Source organism: Balaenoptera physalus (genome assembly GCF_965194825.1).
Source record: "Balaenoptera physalus genome assembly, chromosome: 18".
NCBI lineage: Eukaryota > Metazoa > Chordata > Mammalia > Artiodactyla > Balaenopteridae > Balaenoptera > Balaenoptera physalus.
In genome coordinates, this window is record NC_138899.1 from 70,573,556 (window position 1) to 70,599,042 (window position 25,487).

The following is a 25,487-nucleotide window of genomic DNA, read 5'->3' on the forward strand; positions in this document are numbered from 1 at the left end:
AGGCAGAACTTAAACTCAGGCAATCTTATTTCAGAGCACTGCAAGTATTAAATGAGGTAATACATGTAAGCACTTATAATGCCTAGTACATAGTAAGATAATAAACGGAACTTTGATGTTCTTATTACTTGGCATTATTGGTAAACTAAAATTATCAAGTTCTGAGTCCTTACAGGTCAACCCATTGTTGGGTTGATGAACCCATTCTGTTAGTTATCTACCAAATAATTAATCTTATCTAATTATAACTTCTCACATGGTTACCAAAATCAGTATTTTTAAAGCATAACTTAATTACGCTCACAGACCCATGTAAGTCAAAAAGCAAAGTGAATGAAATTTGGTAGGAGTTTGTTGTTGTTGTTTTGTTTTGTTTTTTTCCACTAAGAACACACAATTGATCTATGCAGACTGGAGATAGGAGGTCTGTAACCCTTGACTTTTAAAATGTAATTGAGGAAAAAAATAGTGAGGCAGCTTGCCTAGAATCAACAGCAAAAAATGAATAAAATAAACTGACGTAACTGTATCTTTGTAGTTTTAACATATATTTATTTATTTACTTATTCTATTTAATATGTTGCCTTGACACTTGACACTGTTACATATTTACAAGATTGAAATGCTTAAGACGAAAGTACTAAAATTAAATATATTACTTACCAATAAAGATAAGGTTTATCCTTATCAACATTAATGTTATTTAATGGATCCATACGAAACCAAGTGTTTAGGGTGAAGCCATTCTGATAAGGCCACTTTGCAATAGGAGGCAATGCAATTGCCTACAAGGTAATGGAAAAAGATACGAAAGTATCAGTTAAAGAAAATGTAATAGTAACTAAGGTCAAGTATGGCTTCCACAGATTAAAAAACAATGAAGGTATAAATATCAAAGAATCATGGACAAATATAAAAATAGAAACTATTATCATATTAAAATAATCTATTAATATTGTTTGTTGACTCTAGAAGCATTATTTTCAAATATTCAATGAATCAAGTTTCATATCTAAGTTACATAGTAGGGTTCAGACTGTACTCCAAGAAGTCCTCCTCCAAGTTCACCAATATACAGTCCCTTATACATATGCTCCAGAATTTACAGTTTTCTGTAGTTTATGTTAGGTTTTCAGTAATATTTCACTTGATTAAAGAAAGCTGAATTTTCAAATCCAAAAGCAATAGAGAAGTTAATGGAATAAATACTGAAGAAATATAAGTAATAAGAAATAATATTAATATTAAAGCAAGAGATTTATCATTCAGAAACTGAACCATTGAAATTTATGACCAAAAACAATTCAAATCCACTCACAAGTAGGAAAGGAATAATATAGCATTCAGTCGGTAATAATAATTAAAAAAATCTAGACATTCTAAGGAAAAAATGAGAAAGTGGTATACTACTTGACTTGAAGTCAAAAAACATCTGAGTGGATTTACTTATCTTTCTATGAGATATCTAAATTCCTTCACATAAAAGATAAGTACCCTTTATGATTTTTTTAATATTTATTTATTTTACTTATTTTATTTATTTTATTTTTGGCTGTGTTGGGTCTTTATTGCTGCGTGCGGGCTTTCTCTAGCTGCGGCAAGTGGGGGCTACTCTTCGTTGTGGTGCACGGGCTTCTCATTGCGGTGGCTTCTCGTGTTGCAGAGCACAGGCTCTAGGTGCGCGAGCTTCAGTAGTTGTGGCGCACGGGCTTAGTTGTTCCGTGGCGTGTGGGATCTTCCCGCACCAGGGCTCGAACCCATGTCCCCTGCGTTGGCTGGCAGATTCTTAACCACCGCGCCACGAGGGAAGTCCCCCTTTATGATTTTATAACTGATCTGTTCCTCCAAACAGATCCTTCTTATTGCTGGTAATGACCTTACTCAAATATAACATATAGCTTCCATATAAAAATCCTCTGCATATAAAATAAAGTTTAAATTTCTTCAGGTTATACACGGCTCTTCACACACACTGTGGCTCCAACAAACCCTTTCAATCTTATTCTCTTCTTGTACCTTACCCCACTTTCCAAAGTATATCTAAACACAGCAGCTGTTCCACCTGTTCTGTTACAGCTCCCTTTTTTGTACATGATGCTACTTTTGTGCAGAACACTTCCTCCACCAAGATCCCAATTACCCTCAATACCAGGCTAATATCTCCTTCTCCTGTGAAGCTTTCCTGGACTTACCCCAGCCTAGTTTCTCTTTTCATTGTTTTCCCATAGCACTTAGTACCTAAATCTACAATAGCTTATTCTAACAAGCTGCTTTTGTGTCTACCAATGAGTTCCCAAAGAGTAAGAAATATAGTTTATACTCCCAGCATTGAGACTTAAGAAATAGAAAATAATCAATATGTGATCAATGAAAAATCTCAAAGTGGCAAAGCGCCTGCTGCAAAAATAAAAACAAAACAAAAACACACACACAAAAACACATAAACACACATACAATTTCAAATGAAGACTCAAACCCTAACAATGAATAAAAATTTTCCTATACAATGTCCTTTCAGATTTTAATATTTAAGCAATTAGTCCAGGCACTTTAATTGTCAATACAGCCTTTTTTCGACTTTTTAAAAAGGGAAATATTTTACTTTGTTTTTTTGTTTGCTAGCAATATGCAATTCTTGCCAAGTTTACTGCTGGTTAATACCTCCATAAGTTTCACTAAACCAGACTTCACTTACTATAGCTGCTTCAGAGTACCAAGGTAAGCAGGAGAAATATTTATTGAGGACATTGAATAGTAAAGTGATTCTACAGAATTATAATAATAGCTTAACAAATATATTAATTTGCTCATAATGCCTGTGGAACAGGCAATCTGTTCCACGATTGGAACAGAGTCAGATTAATGGTTTCCAACCTCTGGCCACAACCAGCATACCCAAGTGCCCTTCCATACCAGCCACAGCAGTCCATGACAGCACTATCATAGTGGCGTTAATAAGCACGCAGGAGTGCAGCCCATTCCTTCTCTTTTCCCCCATTACTCCAATGCCCAAGAGATCTCTTACTTCCAACCAGTGGCCCTAGCACTTTCTATATCATCAGTCTCATCATCTGGTCTACTGAGCCCTACATTGGAACTTATACGCTGCATTAAACTAAGAGATACAGGAAAGAATTTGACTCAAGCTGTTCTTCAGGTTTTCCAGAACTACTCTTCCAACACAGTAGGACTGAGAGAGTCCTAAATCACATTCAGCTGCAAACACTAGTGAACCAAAATACAACAGAAAAAAGAAAAAATCTCACAAAAGATAAAGCTAATAAGCTTGAGTGATAATGAAATAATAATAGTCTTTGGTCTTGCTACAACTGGTATGAAACACCTGAGAGGCTCTAGGACTGCATTTTTCTCAGTTTCATTGTGGACTTCTAAAAATTCCATAGATAAATAAGGATCTTTATTACGGCCAATCTCTTCAACAAGACAGTTACCTCTACTCAAGGACATTCTCTTAAAATTATTTTTTTATTACATATGTATTTTAAATTTATTATTTTTTTTACTGAAGTATAGTCTTCAATATGTAACAGCTAGATAAAATGTTTTAGGGACCTGAACTCTCCCATTTCTAGAGGGTATGCCTCAACTTCCTGTTCCTACTTACCTACCAACCAGCTCCTTCTTACAGTGCACATTGTATCCCTAGCCTTTTTTAACTCTTTAACTGATGCATACACTCTCCCTTAAGGCACAAAAGCTAACTTTGTAGAGTACTGCCTGATGTGGAATCCAGGCCCATTTACTCCCCAACCGTTTATGCCTGATCACCCATTTTCTAGGCTCTTTATATTTCCTTCTAATCCCACGGCAATAATGGCATGACCTTTGGACTAGCTCTGTGATTTTGGATTTAAGCTGCCTTCACGTTTCCTCTGTATTTCCTTCTACAATATTTTGGTATCCACAATTGGGTATCCCTCATTGTGTCCAATGAGTCCACAGGACTCTGAAATCTATATCCCTCACTGTCTCCTGGACTAGCTGACTCCAAAATTTATATTCTTATCTGTTGCAGTTTGCAAAAAAAATGATTTTGATGTTCAGATAGGATGCTTTCAGTTAACTATTTCAGTGAAAAGAAAAGTGTACTATTTCTTAAATTAAGCAAATTCAAGAAATAGATCATAATCATGAAAAGCAAATCTAGATAGTATATCCATAAAGGTCACAGAGCACATAAAATGCCATCTTACATTTGTCATTCAGCTTTACACGAATCACTGTAGAATTCAACTAACTCTCTGTAAGTATTACCAAATTGCTCATATGGAGGCAGCAGGCTCATAGAAAGGCATCTCCACAATATAAAATACAATTCAGAAGGCCTAGCATATATGGTTATTTTGGAGGGAAAGTAAGTTGTATCATGATTTTAATCATCCAAAGGCACTGCTATAAGCAGTGGTCCAAACAGTATGTACCCTCTTGTTACTAAGATGCTACTGGTTCATGCTCATCCAGAAGCAAGATTATCAAAAACACTGTAATGGTAAGGGTTTTAAAATCAGCTCCTATCTGAATTTTTCAGCAGTTCAACAGCAGAAGTAACATGTCTGAAAATTAGCCAATTCGTTGTTAAATGAAACACTGGATTTAAGGTCAGGCAAATTTTGGCTCAGGTTGTGACTCTACTTTAAGACTCTGAACAATGTTATACTGTAGAGGCTTACTTAGTTTTCTCAACTGACGTAACAACAATAATATCATTTATCTTATATAGCTTGTATGACTCAAATGAAATAATAGTTATAAAAGTACTAGTTCCTTCCCTGTTTCCTCCTCTACAAAGAACATACTTTTGATCCAAACTACCCTTTATGGAAACGAGTGATGCAGGAAAAACCAGGAAAGGCGTAAGAGATAGTATAAGTCTACCAATATCCCCTGAGTAAAAACAATTCAAACATATACTACTAATAACATATAAATAAAATTATCTCTGTGTATGTGTATGTGTGTGTAAAATGCATTGCATACCAATAGGTAACTGGTGACCAAATGGCTAAAAATAGGATTAACTGCCATCTTACTGAGGCAATTCAGGCAATTTATTAAAACAGTTATTAATTCCATTTTAATTAAACTTTGTTAATTCTATATATAAAACAGCAACTTGCTTATGTTTCAGTCAAAACACTTTGCTCTTCTTCCCCATACCTTAGACTGAAATCTATCAGATGTCAGGTCAACAACAGCTCTGTAAAATGTATTAGAAATACATATGTGTATAAGTAGAACTATTACATCTAAAAGAACCCTCATCCCCTTAGGGACAGTGACAGTGTTTTCTCTGCTAAGTACCACAATATACATACATATTATATATGCTCTACACTAACACACTGATATGTAAAATGATTTGCTTCCATCTTGAAAGTGTTTTTTTTTTAACTTCGCTATTTTTGTTTCACAATTGGTGGAAACTGTAACTTAAAAGATTAGTAACAAAATAGTCAGGAAAAAATATAAAATTAGGATAATGGTTGATGAAATGGGAGACTGAAAGGACATTTAAGTACTTGTAATAACCAAAGAGCAATAAATATTTACATTATGTTTTACAATTTATATAGTGCTTAAATAGTATATAATTTCATTACAGGCTCACAATAACCCTATTCCATTATAAAATGCTAATATTTTACATGAAAGTAAGCTAAGAAACACTAAGGACTAGTCCTCTACAGTAATGAACTAGAGGATTCAGAAATCAAAACCGGTTCTTCTAGCCAAAAATTACACATATGCTCTACAATGCTACCGTGTATATTAAAATGATGAAATCAAGCTTACTGAGAAAGCTAGTTCTTTGAAAAGAACAACAAAATGGATAAACTTCCAGCTAGACTGACTGGAAAAAATATAGTAACAAGAATGAAAGAGGAGGCATCACTATATATCCTATAGACATTAAAAGGATAATAGGGGATATGATTAACAACTTTATGCCAATATATTCAACAACTTAGATTAACTGGACAATTACTTGAAAGACCCACACTACCAATGCTTACTCAAAACAAGTAGAAAATTTCCCTATGTCTACTACAGAAATTAAGTTTGTAGTTTAAAACCTTCCCACAAACAAAACTCCAGACCCAGATGGCTTCAATAGTGAATTCTAGCATACATTCAAGAATAAGTATTATCAATTCTACACAAACTCTTCAATAGGGAGAAACAAATACTTCCCAACTCATTTTATGAGGAATTACCCTAACATCAAAACTGGAGAAAGATATCACAGGAAAAGAAAAATAGATTGTCAAATCACTCATAGAAATAATTGCAAAGTTTCTGAGCAATATGTTAGCAAATCAAATCCAGTGTTGTATGAAAAGGTTATTACACTGCGATCAAGTAGTTGTTATCCCAGGAATGCAAAGGTGATTTAACACTGAAATATCAGTCACTGTAATTCATCACATTAATAAAGATTAAGAAAAACTATATGATCATTTCAATAAAATCAGAAAACGCATTTGATAAAATTCAACACTGATATTAACTTACTGATGATGAAAAAAACCCCCCAGTAAATAGGAATAGAAAGGAATTTCCTCAGTCTGATAAAGGATATATCTTAAAACCTAACGCTAATAGTATACTTAATGGTGAAATACTTAACGCTTTCCCCAAGACTGAGAATAAGTCAAGACTATTACGATTACTAATTGAAGGTCCTAGCCAGTGCAATGAGGTACAAAATGAAATAAAAAGGCATCTACTAAAAAAAACTGCTAGGACAAGTAAGTGAGTTTAGCAAGGTCTCAGGATATAAGGTCAATATACCAAAAAATATGTGTTTTTATATACTAGCATAAAGCAATATGGAATATTTGTGTATGAATTTAACAAAAGATGTTTAAGACTGGCATGCTGAAAACTGCGAAACACTGAAACATCAAAGAAAATGAAATAAAGGGAGAGATATATTGTGTCCCATGAACTGGAGTACTCAGAACTAGATCCACACAAACACGGCCAGATAGTTTTCAAGAAAGTTGCCAACACAATCCAATGTGAAAAGAACTGTCTCTTAAACAAATGGCTTTGAAACAATTTGATAGTCATATGTTAAACAAACAAAACTTAACCTCCAACCTTCCCTCACATCATATTTTAAAAATTTATACAAAAGGGATCACAGACCTAAACATAAGAGGTAAAACAACACAACTTTCAGTAGAATACATAAGAGAAAAAAATCCTGTGACCTTGGTTTATACCAATTTCTTAGATTACAAAAGCATATGTCATAAAAGAAAGAAAATTTTAATTGAACTCCATCAAAATGAAAATCTTTTGTACTTCAAGAAATATTGTTAAGAAAATAAAAAGACAAGCATCAGACTGGGAGAAAATGTTTGACAAACACATTTCCAAATTAACTTACACCCCAAATATATAATGAACTCTTAAGATAACAGGACAAATAATCACATTTTTTTAAGTGAACAGAAGATTTGAACACAAACATCACAAAAGAAGATTTAAGAATGGCTAATAAACACATGAAAAATGTTCAACATCAGTCATAAGGGCAATACAAAATTAAAACTACAATGAGGTGCCATTACATAACCATTTACATGCTTCAAATTAAAAAGACACAATGCCCAGGATACAAATCAACTGGGATTTTCATACACTGCTGATGGGGATGCAAAATTTTCCACTACAGAAAAAGCAATCTGCATGTTTATCATGAAATGAAATACATACTTAACATAAAAAGTAGCAATCTCACTCTTTCGTATTTACTCAAGAGATAAAAATACATACCTGCAGAAGACCTTTATTCAAGACCTAGCAGTTTTATTTGCAATAACCAAAAACTGAAAACCCAAAAGTCCATCAACCAGTGAATGGATAAACTGCGGTATATCCATAAAATGTAATACTACTCAGAATAAAAAGGAATAGAATTACTGATAAACTACAACATGGATAATCTCAAAAGCATTATGGTAAGTAAAAGAAGACTGGCGGAAAAGACTACATACTATATGATTTTATTTATATGAAACTCTAGAAAAGATAGAATTATACAAACACAAAATAAATCAAAGGTTGCAAGGGACAGCCTAGGGAGAGGGAACAGGCTTCAAAGAGACACAAGGGAATTTTGGTGGGTGATAGAATTGTTCTAAATCATGACTGTCGTGGTGGTTACAGGACTATTCAAAACTCAACAAACTGTACTTTTTAAATTGGGGAATTTTACTGTATGTAAATTATACCTTCACAGAGTTGACTTAAAAGAAATAAAAACAAAAATATGTATTTAAAACTTACCGCAGCACTACAACCGGGGAAATTGAAAAAAGTATCAGGACCATGTCTTTGTGGCATCTGATTAAGAACTGATAATAATTTTACTGCATGTCTTGGCTAAGGAAACAAGAAAAAGAAATGTCACTGTGCAAATTTAACAAAAATACCTAATATACCACCTTAACCACCAGAATGTTTTCTAACTTGAAAGAAAATTAATTTTAAATCATTTAATAAACTCTTTAAGAGGAACAATTTCCATTACAAATTCAAGTTTATAGCTCTCTAGAGACGAACTGTTGAACATTAAGTATTAATGCACTGATACTGAATACTTTTCCCTCTGACCACGGCTTACCCAGATTCCACTTTCTCCTCGAAGCATGCTGAACAAAAGCTTCAACTCCTTGACAGTGATGCTGTAGCTGGCAAGAACCCCCAACATATCAACTAGAAGATCTTCAAAGGAAAATAAAGTTATTCTGAACTCTAGTCATGAGCTGCCATCTGTCAAGGTAAATATACTTTTTGAAAGAGCAAAAGTTATCTTGTCATTTCTACATATATATGGATATGTATTATAGCTAAATGTCCTCATGAATAGCCGTTCTAATTAACAATTTTTAATTCATCAGATAAGCAAAAAATTATATTTGAATTTTAGGATTTTTTTCCCATCAGAATTACCATTTCAATTAAGTTCTCTTTGAAAAATTACATAAAATGGATTTTATAAATTCCCAGAATACACACACATGCGCACACACACACACACACACGAATCTGCTATATGCTGGGAAAAGTAGGCCAAAAAATGCAACGGTACAATGATTTAACATTGTAAATTTGTTATTTTCAAATGAAAAAGCAATGGTTGACCACATTTGCTTTTAGAATTATCTACTCTTAATAAAATACATTCTTGAAATAGTCCTTGACCCATTAACAACAATTTTGGGCACTCACTCCTTGCCTGGCTTTATTCCAAGTGGTTTACATGCATTAACTTCACAAATCCTCATAACAAGCCTATGAGGTAAGTATAATTATTATCCCCTTCTAAAAATGAGGAAAGTGAAGCATAGATAACTTAATCACACTGCCCAAGAACGCACTCTACTAAGTGGTAGAGTCAAAATTCAAACCTAGGCAGTATGGCTCCAGAGCCCTCACTGTTACTTACTAGTCTCTAAATAGAAGTACCATTTGAACATCTGACTGGTGATATCCATTATGGTAATGTGTTTATGTTCACATAAGAGACACACCAGCTCACCAGATAATAAGAAAAAATTATACATTTAATCTCTTGTCTCTGATTACTTTCTCATCTCTAGACATTGTAATAGTACCTCTATCAATCATTTTTTGCAAGAAATTAAACATCTAAATACTTATACTTCATTTTCTCAATTTCTAAAGTACATCCTAAGAATTAAAGATACTATGCAAGTTATTACAATAAATACACATATACATTATAAACAATTTATCATCAATTAATAAAATAGGTTAGGTTAGGATAAGTTCAAATAATTATTGACATGTACTATACATTATCCAATATCATAGATTAGTTAGCTGAACTTTGAGACTTCAAAAATATTTATTATGTATGTATTTCAAATTAGAAATTTAATATGGTTATTTTCATCAATAAAGAATTGACTTATTCTTACTTAACACCATTATAAGTAAGCAATCTCTACGATAAACTTGTGACTGTGGATATGCCATTTTAAAGAGATATCTTTTAATGAAAGACCATTCATCATTCAAGTAATAAAAATGTTCATAGTTACTACATATTAGTCAGAATATCTGTTTCTAAGAAAAAATTCTAGATAAAAACCAAGCACTTTAAAATCTTAAGTTAATATAAAGCATTTTTAAGCAATTAGCTGCAATGGCAAAACCTTCATAGAAGATTTCTTAAAGGTATGCCTACAAATACTATTTTAAAAGAATTCTATTTCCAAACCTTTATCTCATCTCCTATGTATGTGACAAAAAGTGATCTATTAAATTTGTATTTAATTACATAATTATTAAGATTTCTTATTTATTATACAGATAAGATAGCCAAGCACCTCAGTTTTTAATTTTATTATAAAATTTTAAAAGGTCTATAAAAAAGGTATTTTCTGTACAAGATTTTTAAAGGAGAAAAAATACTAAGTCTATGAAATTCTCTTATCAATTTACTATAGATGTTTAACCACCTTCTAATATGATATCTTCATATTATTAAATGAAAAGAACCTCTTTGAACTTAGCATGCTACAAAACACTCAGAGTGAAAACTGAGTAGTGTTTTGGTGGTTACTGGTGCTTCATTAGTGTGTTATCTAAATTTTAATTTCTCTACGGAAAAGTAAGGTAGAGGTATTTTTCTAACACTTATTCATCACTTAAATAAGAAAAAGTGAAAAATTTGTGTTATCCACATTATCATTAATGAGAATAAAGGATAAGGGAATTAAGAAGCTTTGTATAACAGAAAATGTGAAAAGCTTTGCGGTACTATCACACTTACTATCAGCTTACTTCTCAGTGCTCATGAATTATGTACAGTAAGCTAGTATGTTTGTAATTTTGGCTCATTTTCTAAAGTGCATTCTATAAATTGTACTTTATTTACAAAAAAAGAAAGAAAGAAAAGAGAAGGAATTTTAAGGGCTTAAATCCAGATATGAGGATTCAAAGATCACATGATGTTCTATACAACATGTGTACATATAAGTTTATACAGATAAATTCCTGTTAATGCTAAAATTTGCAGATGGTATCATATTTTCATCAAAAAGATGTGTTAATTTTGATTCTCATTTTTCATGAAGTTAACCATTAGTAACCAATATAGAAAATACTAAATCATTCTAAATAGAGATAGATGCCACCTCAAAAGCAATTAGAAATGATTTTAATATACTCTGTAAGAAAAACAAAAATTTCAAAATATTGCTTAAATTTAAAAAGCACTGATCTTTACTCTTCATTCCATTTTTTCTTGTTTAATGTTTTGTTCTACTGATATTAAAATTAATTATGCATAGATCAAGATATTATAGAGGATTTTCTGGTGTTGAACTATTTTTAAGGATCAGATATGGTCAGATATTGTGAGGAATTATACTAGCACTTTTAGAATTATGAAACCTTTTCATGTCAGAAGAAAGTTATACGGAAGATTCATGGCTTAAGAGAATCAACATTTCAAACTCCTTATTTTCTGGGAGTAACTGTTGCTCTGGGACCATCTTTCAGAACATTTCTACTGAAGTGCATCTAACCACAGAGGAGAATGGACTTGCCGGTGGGTAAAGGATTGACAGTGAAGAATTACAGATATCAAAATTATTATTTGAAATAACACATAACAAACACCAAATTATTATTTTTATCTTGAAATTTCATGCAAATAGTATGTTCTAATTAGCAATAGATCTGCATTTATTTTAATACAAAAGTTCCTCCAAAAAAATATCGAAGTAAAATCGACACTTCCAAAAACTACAGCCTGCTTGTCCGAAGGCTTTTAGCACCTCCTGTCATAGTACCATATATGCCAGACTGGAGAACATGGAGTTCAGAGAACTTTTAATAAAGTGCTAATTTTATAGAAATGTAATATGTATTGTGATATTTTAATTATATAAAGGTTTAATTAAGTTCTACATAGAAAGGTACTGTTCATTTTTCTGATAGATTTCATAGCACTTATTCCACATTACTGAGATTTTCTAAAACCTGGAAAACCAAAATAGTAATTATTTTTGTCTAATACAGAAGTCATCTTTCATTCTTCAGGTTTCCCCTTAACATAAAAGGCAAATTTCCCATACATTTCTACTTACCTATTTTAAAACAAGGTAGCTTCAACAAAACTATATAACCTATAGAATATAAAGAGAAGCATATGAATCTTTATAAACATTTAAATTATACTTTCCTGTCAGATAATCCCATACCTGCTATCATGTCATCTACAGCACTCATCTTCAGCAATACTTGCTCAATTAGCCCAACTTCTGTACTAGTCTGTAAATTCCGAACACTTTTTCGTAGGATGGCTGTAAACATGCTCCATATTTCTGCTTGACATGTGACATCACAGTGTTCCAAAAGCTCTGTCATGCATGTTATACTCTCAGCATCCTGGATAATAAAGTTCATCTCCAAGTCAAATTCTCCACCAACCAGCTAAAAATAAACAGAAAAAAAAAATCACCAATGATAATGTGAGAGCTTACACATAACAACAAAACAAATATTTAGCTAGCAAGAAAGTATTAGCTACTCTAAAAAATTTCAAGTCTTCTAGCCTGAAACTAATTTTGATAAAAATTTCACTACAGATAAGTGAAAGGTGCTGTAAGAATTAAAACTAGCAAAGAGAAGTCTAATTTTTTTTTTCAATTTGAAAAGGTGATTTCAAATCTAGAAAAATAGAGTAAAATAGAGCAAATGACTAAGAGGTGGGATTCTGGACAAATTCCCTTAAAAAGGTTTTGGCTGGGGCTTCCCTGGTGGCGCAGTGGTTGAGAGTCTGCCTGCCAATGCAGGGGACACGGGTTCGAGCCCCGGTCTGGGAGGATCCCACATGCCGCGGAGCAGCTGGGCCCGTGAGCCACAATTACTGAGCCTGCGCGTCTGGAGCCTGTGCTCCGCAACAAGAGAGGCCGCGACGGTGAGAGGCCCGCGCACCGCGATGAAGAGTGGCCCCCGCTTGCCACAACTAGAGAAGGCCCTCGCACAGAAGCGAAAACCCAACACAGCCATAAATAAAATTAATTAATTAATTAATTAATTAATTAAAATTAAAAAAAAAAAAAAAGCTTTAAAAAAAAAAAGGTTTTGGCTTTGAAAAGTGAAAAATACTAGAAGATGCAGAGATCACTAAGGATAAATTTTAAGACATGAAAATTCATTTTCTTTTATACTACTAGACTGACAAATAAAATAGATGGAACTGAAAAAGAATAGGTGGGTCTAATCTCCATGTATAGAATATGAAGAAACATGAAACTATATTAGCAAACTTACAGTAAATGTTGAAATAACAGAATTAATGTTAAAAATGTTTACAAAAGAAATATGTAATATCTAGTAGTATTGTTTTTAAAAAACATGTGAACTGGGAAAGAAAGCTGATTTAATGGCAGCATATTTGACTTGTGGCATTATGCCAAGTGAGTCAAAAGTAGTACTGCTCCTCCCAAATGCTACTTTACTACAGCAATAGACAAATACACATGGAATAAAAGATACAATGATACTCCTATTCTCTATTGATCAAATCTCACATTAATTAGTTTATTCAGTAATAAGTACCATTCTTAAGGAAGAACATTAACAAACTGGATATCTTTTTGATCTAGAGAATGGAAAATTTAGGCAGAAAATAATAGCCATATACAAAATGCGTGACAAATGTGAAGTCATTCATTCAACAAATATTTTATTCATTAAAGACTAGAACTTACTGTTCTAAGAACTCGAAATATATCTGTGGACAAGAAAAAGTCCATGCACTAACAGTGCTAAATTCTAGAAATAAAGATCTATATATGTATTTACGTATGTTCTACTTTAGTCCAAAAAAGGTTGCATTTGGCTTATAAATTACATAAAGTATAAAAGACATAAATAGTGAGTAGTTGAGAAAGAGGAAGCGAAGGAAAATAAAATTAGGCTTAGACAGGGGCTAGAGATTAGATTCAAGAAGTCAAATTAATTTTCCATCAATGAAAGGTGTTCATTAATATGGATGGATGAGCACATTGTATAATATAAATTTGAAAATAATGGTAATAATAATACCACCACCTAACCTCACATGCCATTTAGTATTATTCTAAGTGCTTTACATATAGTAAATAACTTAATTCTCACAGCAACTAATGACAAAGAAGGGAATATTTTAAAAGTCTTCTAGAATTTAAGAATTTAAAAACAAAATATTCTCAAATTGTAAAATATTATACTCTGTATATATATTTTCTCTGTAACAGCTCCAAAATTCAACTTTATAAGAAACTAGCCCTTATGCTAACTTCCGACCTTTTACTGACCTAGATATTCTCTCTGGTTAAAGGTTGGTTTTACTTCTATGTGTGAAACGACTTCAACTCCTCCTACTATTTCTGGTTTATTAACAAAAATAGCTATGAGAATGGTTAAGAGATTGGCTCTGAATTCAGACTTCCTGGATTCTGATTTTAGCTGCACCACTCACTTTAATGACGCTACTTCTCTAAGCCTGTCACTTCATCTACAATATGGGAATAAAAGTTCCTATCTAATAAGGTTGTTGTAAAGATTAAATAAATAAAGTAATTGGGTTATAAGCACTTAGTAACAAAGTCAGGCATATAGTTAGCATTCAGTTAAGGAGTTAACGTTAGCTATTACCAGTTCTCTTACCCCAACTTTGAGCTAAAAATTGTAGTCATCTGATCACATACATATAAAGTACCATGAAACAGCCAGTGTAAACCTTATGTTTCCAGGAAAAGCTAAATTATTGTAGATCGTGTACTCTCTTAGATATTAACTTGTAGATCTAGCAAAACCAACTCAAGCATCATTTTCACCGTGCCATGGTCTCACCAAGACTTGCTCACTTTTTCATATTTATATATCCAATTGACTTGGGTCACTACTATGAAACTTGTAAACCCATGATTAGTAACTTAGAAGAGGTTCTCCAGAAGTGAACCACAGAGAAATAAACAGGTCTGAAAAACAATTGACAACTTACTGACTGAACTAAAAGAAGTAGATACCAAAGTTTAAGTCTATAAGACTCAGAATAAATCTCTGTAAGAATTAGTATACACTAAAATGGGAGAACACTGAAGAATTTTTTAGACTAATCTCCTTAATGAGTTGTAAATGCTAAAGTAAAATCTGGTCTACCCAAGAACCATTATCAAATGTGTAAATAACAGAAAGGGGCTCAGTGGTAACAAAAAATAGTCTGCTTTTAAAGGAATTAACAATTATAATGTGTAATTCTAACAATCAAGCTATTATGTGAAGCCTAAGGCTCTATCTTTCACAGTTAAAAAAACAATGCCTCTTTCTATACATCATTTAATTACAAAAGAGCACAGTTATGGCTCCCTGATTTCACTGCCAGAAGCTGTAAAAATATTTATTACAAATGTTATAACAGAGTGGACCTATGTTTTTGTACGGTCTTTCTAACCCCTATTATAATTTTTAATACATTAGTGTTAAGGAGGCTAACTGCTTACAGAACTATCATTCCAAGATTAGGGAAATATTTATTCCTCACTTGTAATGAACAGTTCAACATTTATCAACTAAAGCATAGAAGAAAAAGTAGAAACAGTCAGTCTTTATTATTTAAACAATTCTCTAACAACCCTATGAGGAAAAGGCATAGTTGTCTTCAGAGAAGGAAACTGAAGATAAATGAGGTTAAGCAACATAACCAAAGTCACACATGAGCAAGTGGCAGATCCAGGATTCTAATCTAGACTAGAAAATGTACCGAAACAACTTGCTATGAAGTCAAGAGTGTAAACTTAAAAAATATAGATGGGACGTGTCATAGTAGCTCTATGAAGAAATTCGTGCTTTGAGAACAGTGTATGGGTAAAATGAGGAAAGACAAAATGATTTCTGTGGGTAAGAAATGAAACATCAAGAGGTAGTAAATCACAATAAAGAAAAACAACCAATTTATTTAAAGTTATTTAAATAAATTATTTCAGTAAGAATGTCTAAGACTTTGAAGGCTCAATTACAGGAAAATTAGCAATAAACACTAAAAAAGAAAACTCACAGGAAAACATTTTAAAAAACAAAGAAAGTGACATGACAGGCTAGAAAGCTAAACCAAAAAAAAACAAAACAAAACCTAAAATCACTGTTACCATAGTACAAATGAGATTTATAAATCAATTGAGACTTCCTGTAAATCTGAATGTGTCAATATGACACTCTATTTGCACAGTTAAGGGTTTTCTTTTCCTCCAGGCCTTCTCCTTAAAATTCTAAAAGGTACTGGCATTCAAGAAAAGCGGTCCACAAGGGCCCTTCCTACTCAAGAATCTGTCATAAGTGAATAAAATAAATATAGGTGAGCCTTTTTAATGAACTAAGTTTTATTTACATAAAAGCATAAAAATTACTGTATAAAAATTTAGAATATAAATGTATTATCTTCTGAAAGTACTAAGGTTTATAATTACTAGCAATTTAAGTATCTTTTATTTTTTAAGTACAGAGTTTTAAATATCTTTATTTTGAAATCTTAGATTATTAGTTAGGATTACATGGAATAATTCAGTGTACATTAGACTAAATCAAACTGGATAATTATTAACCAGTTGGATTTCTTTGCAAATCTTTGCAAATCTGTGGATAAACTCTAAACTAGATAACATTGCTTATAAAGCCCCAGTTCAACACCCCACATTCAGCTTCCTCTACTTTCCATTCCCTAGCTACTGTCATAAAAAAACATTTCCACAATGCCATCTCTCACTTCATCTAAAACTCTTTATAATGTTACTCCCTATGCATGAAATAGGGTTCTCTCCCAACCCCTAATTTTAACTTCCATTAAAACTCCAAATATCAGTTTAGATACCACTTAATCCAGAAAGTCTTCCTAGTAACTACAAACACTGCCTTTCTCTGAACTCACATTACAACCCATCCACATCACAGCAATCATTTCAGGATATCCTAGATGTTTACAGATTTCTTTCCATCCCCCACTTTACAGTAAGCTTTGTAAGGGTAAGGACCATTTCTAACTATCAACCATATCTACGTCACTAGCACACTGACAAACCCATGCAAATTATTCAATATTTAACACAGAATGGGAAGATGGCAGGATGAGAGGACAGAAGAGAGGTAAGTAGGCTGGCAGGAGGGCTTCACAAATTCATGGTTCAGGTTGTAAGCCAAAGACTTTCTACCATACTCTACTTTTCTCTTTTAGCAATGAATTGCTCTTAATGCCATATAACTTTTTTAAAGTTCCAGAGATGACCACAAAGCCAAAGAAAATGTTTCCTCATTCCTGTTTATACCTCTTGGTTGCGTTATTTTTTTCTTCTATTACCACTTAAAAAATATGTAAGGTTTCACAGGTAAAATTTGGGAGACATGTTATTGTCTAAGTAAGGGACTAAGTACACTACACACAATTTTTAGTTGTTAAAATCAGGCTTAAATATATTTCCACTTCCAGTTTCTAACTATTTTCAAGTGAAATCAATTACAATATCTTCCTTTGAAAAAGAATGGGAGTGATGTCACCAAAAAACACCAGAGTGGGCAGCTATGTCCTCCCTAAAAAACTAATGATCTAGCAAAAACTGGCAGAATAAACTTCTGAAGATTTCTGGAATCAAGTCAAAAATGTACAACAACCAAGGGAAGACTTGGTGAGGAAGAAGCGACTGTTTTGTGAGGCACGTCCCACCTTCAATCCCTCAGATTGGCAACAGTCATGAGGACGCTAGCCTGCACTGGTGGTGAGGGCTGCTAGTTCCAAAGGAAGCACTAGGGACCTTATTCTCAAAGAATTGTAGTTGTAGGTCTGAACCTGACTGGCAGCTCCCTCAAGCATAGACACAAAGAATTTTCTTTGCTTCACTCAACTCAGAACGTCCCTAGAGCTAGAACACTTCTGCTGAAAGCATTTAAAGGCACATGTATTAGCTGCAGCACCTGGGGCAAGCCAACACTTGGGGCAAGCAGTAGACAGACCTGGAAGCCTGGGAAGGAAGACGTGGGGAAAGGAGATAAATGTGGGTATAAGGTCTTTCAAAAGCTCTCATGTATACTGGGTAATCCAGAAAGCCACATGTATGCCCAGGGCAGGTCGCACATTCAGAAAAGGCCTACAAAGTCCCTAAGCTTTCATTTGTAGCTGACCTTTAGGCTCTACACAAGTAGGAAGTAAAAGCTAAAGTAGAGATGTAAACAGCCTGACCAAACACTGAAGAAGTCTCCAGCACAGAGCAAAAGATGGGGAAGAGCATTTTCTTTTCCTTTTTTTCCTTTCCTTGGCTCCAGGCATTTAAGGTAACTCTGTCAAAACATCAGCTGCCCATCAAACTACGAGAACAAAGCCTTCAATGGCCAAAAGTGGCAGAGAATACAGATCTTATACAGAATACAGAATATAATTTAGAAAAGCTACTAAGCAAACAGCAATAACAACACACAATAGCAACTACAAACTCAAGAGTAGGGAAAAGAACAGAATTTCCAGAGATTCCACATTACAATATTCAGAATGTCCAAATTTCAACAAAAAATTATGAGACACACAAAGAAACAAGAAAGAATGGCCCATCAAAAGAAAAAATTAATTTTGTGTTCAAAATTTGATAACTGCTTTTGTCTTATCTCCTTCCTCTATTCTTTCTTCCAGCTTATGTTTTGCTTTCTATTAGTACACAGATGTCTTCTACTGTTAGCCAATCAAATTACTTTTAGAAGCAGATACAATCTAATTATGAAGCTCTTGAATTATTAATTTCTAAAGAACAGATCTTCAATATAAAGCTATAACTGTGTGTAATTTTACAAAGAAACAAAAGTGAAAACATGATTAAGAACCACCATTTTGTGAACATTAATTATATGTTGCATAATTTATGCATATAGCCTCATTTAATTCTCATAACTCTGGGAGATGAGTAACTCAAACAAGGAAATTGAGGTTAGCATACGTTAAGTAACCTGCCCAAGGTCCCTAAGCTAGTGTCAGCATCAGAATTTGTCTTGTCAATATCATAAAGAATTAAGAAGTGTATCATTACCAGAGATCACCCACAAGACATAAATATGTACTGCCACTAGTCGTCTAACCTTCAAAATCTGATGTTAAACATTAGCATATGTAATAAGTGACTTTTAGATAAGTGTTCAGTAAATAACAGGAAAACTTTATAATTTGGACATGAACATAATAAAAGTTAATGATCCTAAACCCAGCCAACAAACCAAGGCAAGAAAAATAGAGAATTACTTGTTTTTTTTCCTATTTCTTTCACACAATTCCTCTCTACAAGTAATTTATATTGACAATCTTTCTGTGATATAGGAATAACTATACCCAAGAGTATAACAAATGCTGCTGTAAATACCATCCATAAAAACTCTAGGGAAGGGAGGAGGAAACAAAGGGAATAACTGTCATACAATAAGTGCCTTCTTTAAAATATATTTTAAGCAACTTGCACTTTATCAAAAGCAAGTATAACCATCTTTATAATTGCTTTATATGATTATACCAAACATATATGACAAATCCACCTGGCTACTAGGAGCCAATTGACATTTGAAGGAAAACTAAATGTGTTAATTGCCAAACCACTATATGCTTTTAAATTCTAACTCCTAGCCTAACAATGAAAACTCTATTTCATAAATAAAAACAAAGTAGAAACTTCTGCAGACAAATGAAAGCTGAGAGAATTTGCTGCCCACAGACTTTTACCATAAGAAATGTTAAAGTAAGTTCTTCCAGCAGAAGGAAAATGATACCAGCTGGAAATTTGAAATGACACAAAAAAATTGAAGAGTGCCAAAATCAAGACTGTTGTTAAGTGCAAAAGACTGTTTTATCTCATTTTGAAAATTCTTTAAAAGATAACTATCTAAAGCAAAAATAACAATGCATTAAGGGATTTATAACACATATGAAAGTAAAACCAATGACAGCAAGATCACAGAGGACAAGAAAGGAGAAATATAAGTATACTTCTAAAAGATTCTTCACCTATACTTGAAGTAGTATATTATTTGAAGGTAGAGAGTAAGTTAATGCATATTGTAAACTCTAGAGAAAACACTGAACATGAAAAGGAAACAAATACTAAAGATCTTAACAGACACCTTACTGAAGAAGATATACACATGGCAAAGAAGCATATAAGAAGATGCTCCACATCCTACGTCACTGGAGAAATGCAAATTAAAGCAAGAATGAGATACCACTACACACCTATTAGAATGGCCAAAACCTAGAACACTGATAACATCAAGTGCTGCTGAGGATATGGAGCAACAGAAACTCTCATTGTTTGCTGGTGGGAATGAAAATAATGCAGCCACTTTGGAAGACAGTTTGGTGGTTTCTTACAAAATTAAACATACTTTTACCATACAATCCAGCAACTGTGCTCCTTAGTATATAATACTCAAAGGAGCGAAAAACGTATGTCCACACAGATTTTGTCCACAAAAATCCGCACACAGATGTTTATAGCAGCTCAATTCATAACTGCCAAAACTGGAAAGCACCTTCACAATTTCCTTCCCATGGAAACGGCATAGAATCTATATAATGTACGGGAAATTAAAACAATGCAAGAAAAAGTTTTAACTAAACCTAGAGTTGACTTTCAGCTACAACAGAATGCATATGTATATAACATGAAACACACCCCTCAAAACTTCAACTTCTTGGAAAAAGACTATCATCCATTCTGCAACACATCATGAATTTAAAAACAAAAAACAAAAACTAAAAAAAACTAAAAACTATCTCCCTAAAATAAAATTAATTACTCTCTTGGCTCAGTCATAAACACTTGATGCCTTCACATTACCTGTGACTCTTCTGCTATTTTCATGTCAAGCCCTAGTATTTCTTTCTTACTCATATCTCAGACTCAGACCTTTTTCATTTTTCCTAGCTCCCACACCAAGCAGTTTCAAAATTGCTTTGTTGCCTCCTCACAGTATCTTCCTACCTCAAGTTACCACTAAATACCACCGCCAAATTCATCCTTCTACAACAGCACTTAGATCATAATAAACAGTTTCTCTACCACCTTTTTACTGAATGAATTTTTATTTATTTAATATTTGAATATCTAAATTACCTGAGTTATCTGAATTTATTATTTGAAATCCTTCTCACAGGAATACTGATGAGGACCGAACTGGTAAAATGGAAGAGAGCTAGATCCCTACTTTTTTTTTTTTTTTTTTTTTTTGGCTGCACTGGGTCTTCATTGCTGAGCGTGGGCTTTCTCTAGTTGCGGCAAGCGGGGGCCACTCTTCGTTGCGGTGCGTGGGCTTCTCGTTGTGGTGGCTTATCTTGTTGCGGAGCATGGGCTCTAGGCACGTGGGCTTCAGCAGCTGTGGCTCTCGGGCTCTTGAGCGTGGGCTCAGTAGTTGTGGTGCATGGGCTTAGTTGCTCCGAGGCATGTGGGATCTTCCTGGACCAGGGATCAAACCCCTGTCCCCTGAATTGGCAGGCGGACTCTTAACCACTGCGCCACCAGGGAAGTCCTAGATCCCTGCTTTTAAATCAAAACTCTGCTAAAATCTATGGGCAGAAGTACATTCATTTAGTATTCTAGGTACCTCAGGGTATTTCTCCTCTGAGCCTCAGTTTCCACCCAGGCCAAAATTATACAATCTCTAAAATCTTCTGGTTCTAGGATACAGTGTATTACAACCTCTATTGAGAAGACAACTGTGATGTATGCAACAGCTGTGGTGTCTATCATATAGCAAGGACAGAATTTAGAATCTAAAGACTCAAAGGGGGTAAAATCATTTTCAAAAGACTGCAGGGAAGGCACTGAATAAATTGCAAAGACTACCTGATGAGGTAAAAGCTAAAGAGATGATTCACTGATACAAAACTTCTGTTTGAGAGAAATAAAAAAATATTGGACTAGAACAATAGAACATTAACCTTTGATTCCTACAATTCACAGAAGCTGCATGAGATAAAAAGGTTTTTGGCAGTACAAACCAGGACAGGAATGTGACTTCCCAAAGGACTGTTTATATCCTAATGAGAAGAAATTCCTTCTTTAAAAGGCTTTCATTAGGAAGCAACAAAAACAAAAAATAAATGAATCAAACATTTAACTCAAGAGGTTGGGAAAATTTTTTAAAAAGCAAGTCTGAGTAAATTATGAGGAAAAAAATTATGTTAAAGCAGAATTTCATGGGTTAGAAAACAAAAAATTATAGATTTGGTAAATAAATTCATAATGTGATTCACAGAAGAAAAAAGAATAATATACACAATCCTCAGACAAAAAGAGAAAAGACTCTGAAAATTAAAAATGAGATATAGCAAATAAGTAAACTTTTTTTCTCATGAGACATATGTTCCATCTGTGCTAATAAATTTACATAGAGAAAAAAGGAACTAAATTAAAATGTTTCTGAAAGTGTATCTCTGAGTTGTGGGCTTATAAAACCTTTTCTTTTTATCTTTACATATTTTCTGATTCTATAGATTTTCCAAAATAAGAATCATTTATTTTTATAATCAGAGGAAAAAATAAGTGGGGGGGAACTATAATAACTTTTAGTATCAGGAGTTATATATAAACACTAGACTATAAGCTCCCTGAAAATAGGACCCACATTTGTCTTACTGACCAATCCATGAGCAGCACCTATACAGGACGCACTGTAATATTTGAAACTATTATATATCTATTAAACAAGTATTTAATATAGTTTTGTGAGATCTGCATATTTAAAATGAGGTTTAAAATAATATTTACATTTTTAGAGTTTTCAACTTTATAGTCCTTTGGCCTGTTTGATCAAAGAATTCCTGCCAATTCTTCCATGAAAATAATCTATCCCTTAGGTACAGAATCAGGAGCAAACCTAATGCCATTCAACTTTGTACCTCTAGTTCCACTCCATAATATCCTAAGCAGTCCCTTCTTTATACAATTTCTCTTCTTCCCATAACATGGAAATTTATCAAATTCCTAATCATAATATAAAATAAAAGCTAATTAAAGGAAGTGATAGAGTCCAAGGAGATACTGATTAAGGATGACACTTAACGAAGAAGAAAAGGAACAATTCACTAACACGAGGCTAAATAATTGCTGTTCTATTTATTTATTTTTTTTAAATGTACATTTTCTTTTTTTTTTTTAATTTATTATTATTTATTTATTTATTTTGGCTGTGTTGGGTCTTCGTTTCTGTGCGAGGGCTTTCTCCAGTTGTGGCAAGCAGGGGCCACTCTTCATTGTGATGTGTGGGCCTCCCACTATCGCAGCCTCTCTTGTTGCAGAGCAAGGCTCCAGATGCGCAGGCTCAGTAGTTGTGGCTCACGGGCTTAGTTGCTCCGCGGCATGTGGGATCTTCCCAGACCAGGGCTCGAACCCGTGTCCCCTGCACTGGCAGGCAGATTCTCAACCACTGTGCCACCAGGGAAGCCCAATCGCTGTTTTATTTTTAAATGTTAGGTAAAAAGTGGTTTTTACTGACCCACAATTGATCATGATACAAATCCCTGGAGTTGGGCCAACTTGGGAACAAATCCTGACTCTGCCACTTACTAAATTCATGGTTTCGCAAGTAACTTCTCAGTATAACACCACCTATCTCACAGGGACATTAGATGATTAAAGAAGCTATTCCATTTAAGTACCCAACAGTGACCAGCTTAGACTAGGTACCCAATTAATGTTAATTTCATTATTTTTCCAGGATGAGACTGGCACCCAGAAAAAAATGAGGAAAACTTACTCGTTTACATGGGAACAACACTCATGACTTTAACTTCATTAGTACCATGTGCTGATCAACAGATCTAAATGACAAGTGATTAATATTATTTAAAAATATAATTGCAATATTATTTAAAAAACAAAATTACCCAAAACTTTTAGAGATAGTAAATTATCACAAAGAAAGTACTGGTTTTGCTTTTTAGAAAACACAAACACACATTTCATACACAGGCATAAAAATTAGTAATTTCCCTTATAAATACAATACCATAATTGTGAAGGATTAAGCCTAAGTAAAACATCATGTAGCCTAAAATGTATAATCCTTAAAATGAAGATATATACCTAAACTCAGCTTCCATAAATATTTCTTAGAAATCCTAAGGAATATTAAGAGCAGTATCTAGTTCACGTAGGAATTCCCAACTATGGGTAGGTAATTACTTCAGTTTTCCTTGACCTACATCTTAAACTATATACAGACGTCAATATCAAAACAATTTTTACTTGAAATAAAGTTTGCATTTTTATGTCATATTTACATCAACTAATGTAATACATTTGTTTACATAGAATTCAAACAGTTGTTTTTACTGTCTGAAAATTAAATCACAGCAAAAAGAGCAATAATTCATGTAGTTTCAGTGTATGGTAGTCAATCATTTATTCATACTGAAGGGGATCAGTATATGCCACCCCAAAATATGCCACTTTGGCATAAGGGTTATTTAAAACTGAAGGCAATTAAGAATCAACAGATATAGGAAGAGTCCTCTGCTTTCCCATTATCTACCTGAAAGCAGGGCATAAATTTACCATTGTGAAAGTGGTATAAATATCCCACCACTCTGGTGCTAGGGTGAGAAGAGCAACCCTTGTCACTGAAGATGGAGAGCTGGCCCCAAGATGAGTCTGCACACACCAAACTTTACTAAAATAACCCTTATCTTCCATTTGTTCTCCCACATATTTCCTAGTCATTTCCTCATAAAGTATCGTCCCTTGGAGTCCAAGCCCTCTTTCCTTTGTTGAAAAGGGTATATAAGCTCTTTGAATTTCACTTATTTTCTGTGAATTGTTCCCAACCACCTATGCCCCTGCATCACCATAGCATACCTTCTACTGGGTTATTCCCATCAGCATGCAAATGCACTAAAAGCGTTTTTTTCTTCAAAAAAAAAAAAAAAATCATTGACTTTACCTCACTCTTCAGCCATTAGCCTATTTCTCTACCCTTGTTTACTGAAGCCCCCTCATCCCCAAGACTTAAAAAATTTGAATTGCCCCAATCCCAGTATTTGTGTCTCTTCTTTGTCCATACTAAGTGGACATTCAATCTCATGGCTTTAAATACTAACTAGATACTGCTGACTCACAAATGTATATCTTCAGCTAAGACCATTTGCAGCCTCATATATCCAACTGATTTCTTGTTATCTCCTCTCCTATGGGTAATAAACATCTAAAATTTAACAGGGCCAACAACAAACTCCTGACCTTCTTCCCATCGCACCCCGCTATTCGATCCATTAGCAAACTTCCCAGTCTCAGTCAATGGCAACTCTCCACTCTTCCAGTTAGTCAGGCCAAAAGTTTCAGTCATCCTTGACTCCTCTCTTTCTCGCATGCCCAAATCCAAATGTCGAGCAAATCCAGTTAGCTGTTCCTTCAAAA

At 33.7% G+C, this 25,487-nt stretch overlaps 1 protein-coding gene across 7 annotated transcripts in view; it reads right to left on the reverse strand.

Annotated features, from left to right (window-relative positions):
• Positions 1–25,487, reverse strand: part of NBEA (neurobeachin) — a 610,070-nt gene that overhangs the window by 544,809 nt on the left and 39,774 nt on the right. For all 7 annotated transcript variants that reach the window (XM_082435483.1, XM_082435487.1, XM_082435484.1 and 4 more), the window contains exons 2-5: positions 12,270–12,501; positions 8,657–8,757; positions 8,320–8,415; positions 664–785 (exon numbers count right to left, since the gene is read on the reverse strand). In XM_082435483.1, coding sequence (XP_082291609.1) covers positions 664–785; positions 8,320–8,415; positions 8,657–8,757; positions 12,270–12,501 — 551 coding nt within the window. The remainder of the gene's footprint in view (positions 1–663; positions 786–8,319; positions 8,416–8,656; positions 8,758–12,269; positions 12,502–25,487) is intronic.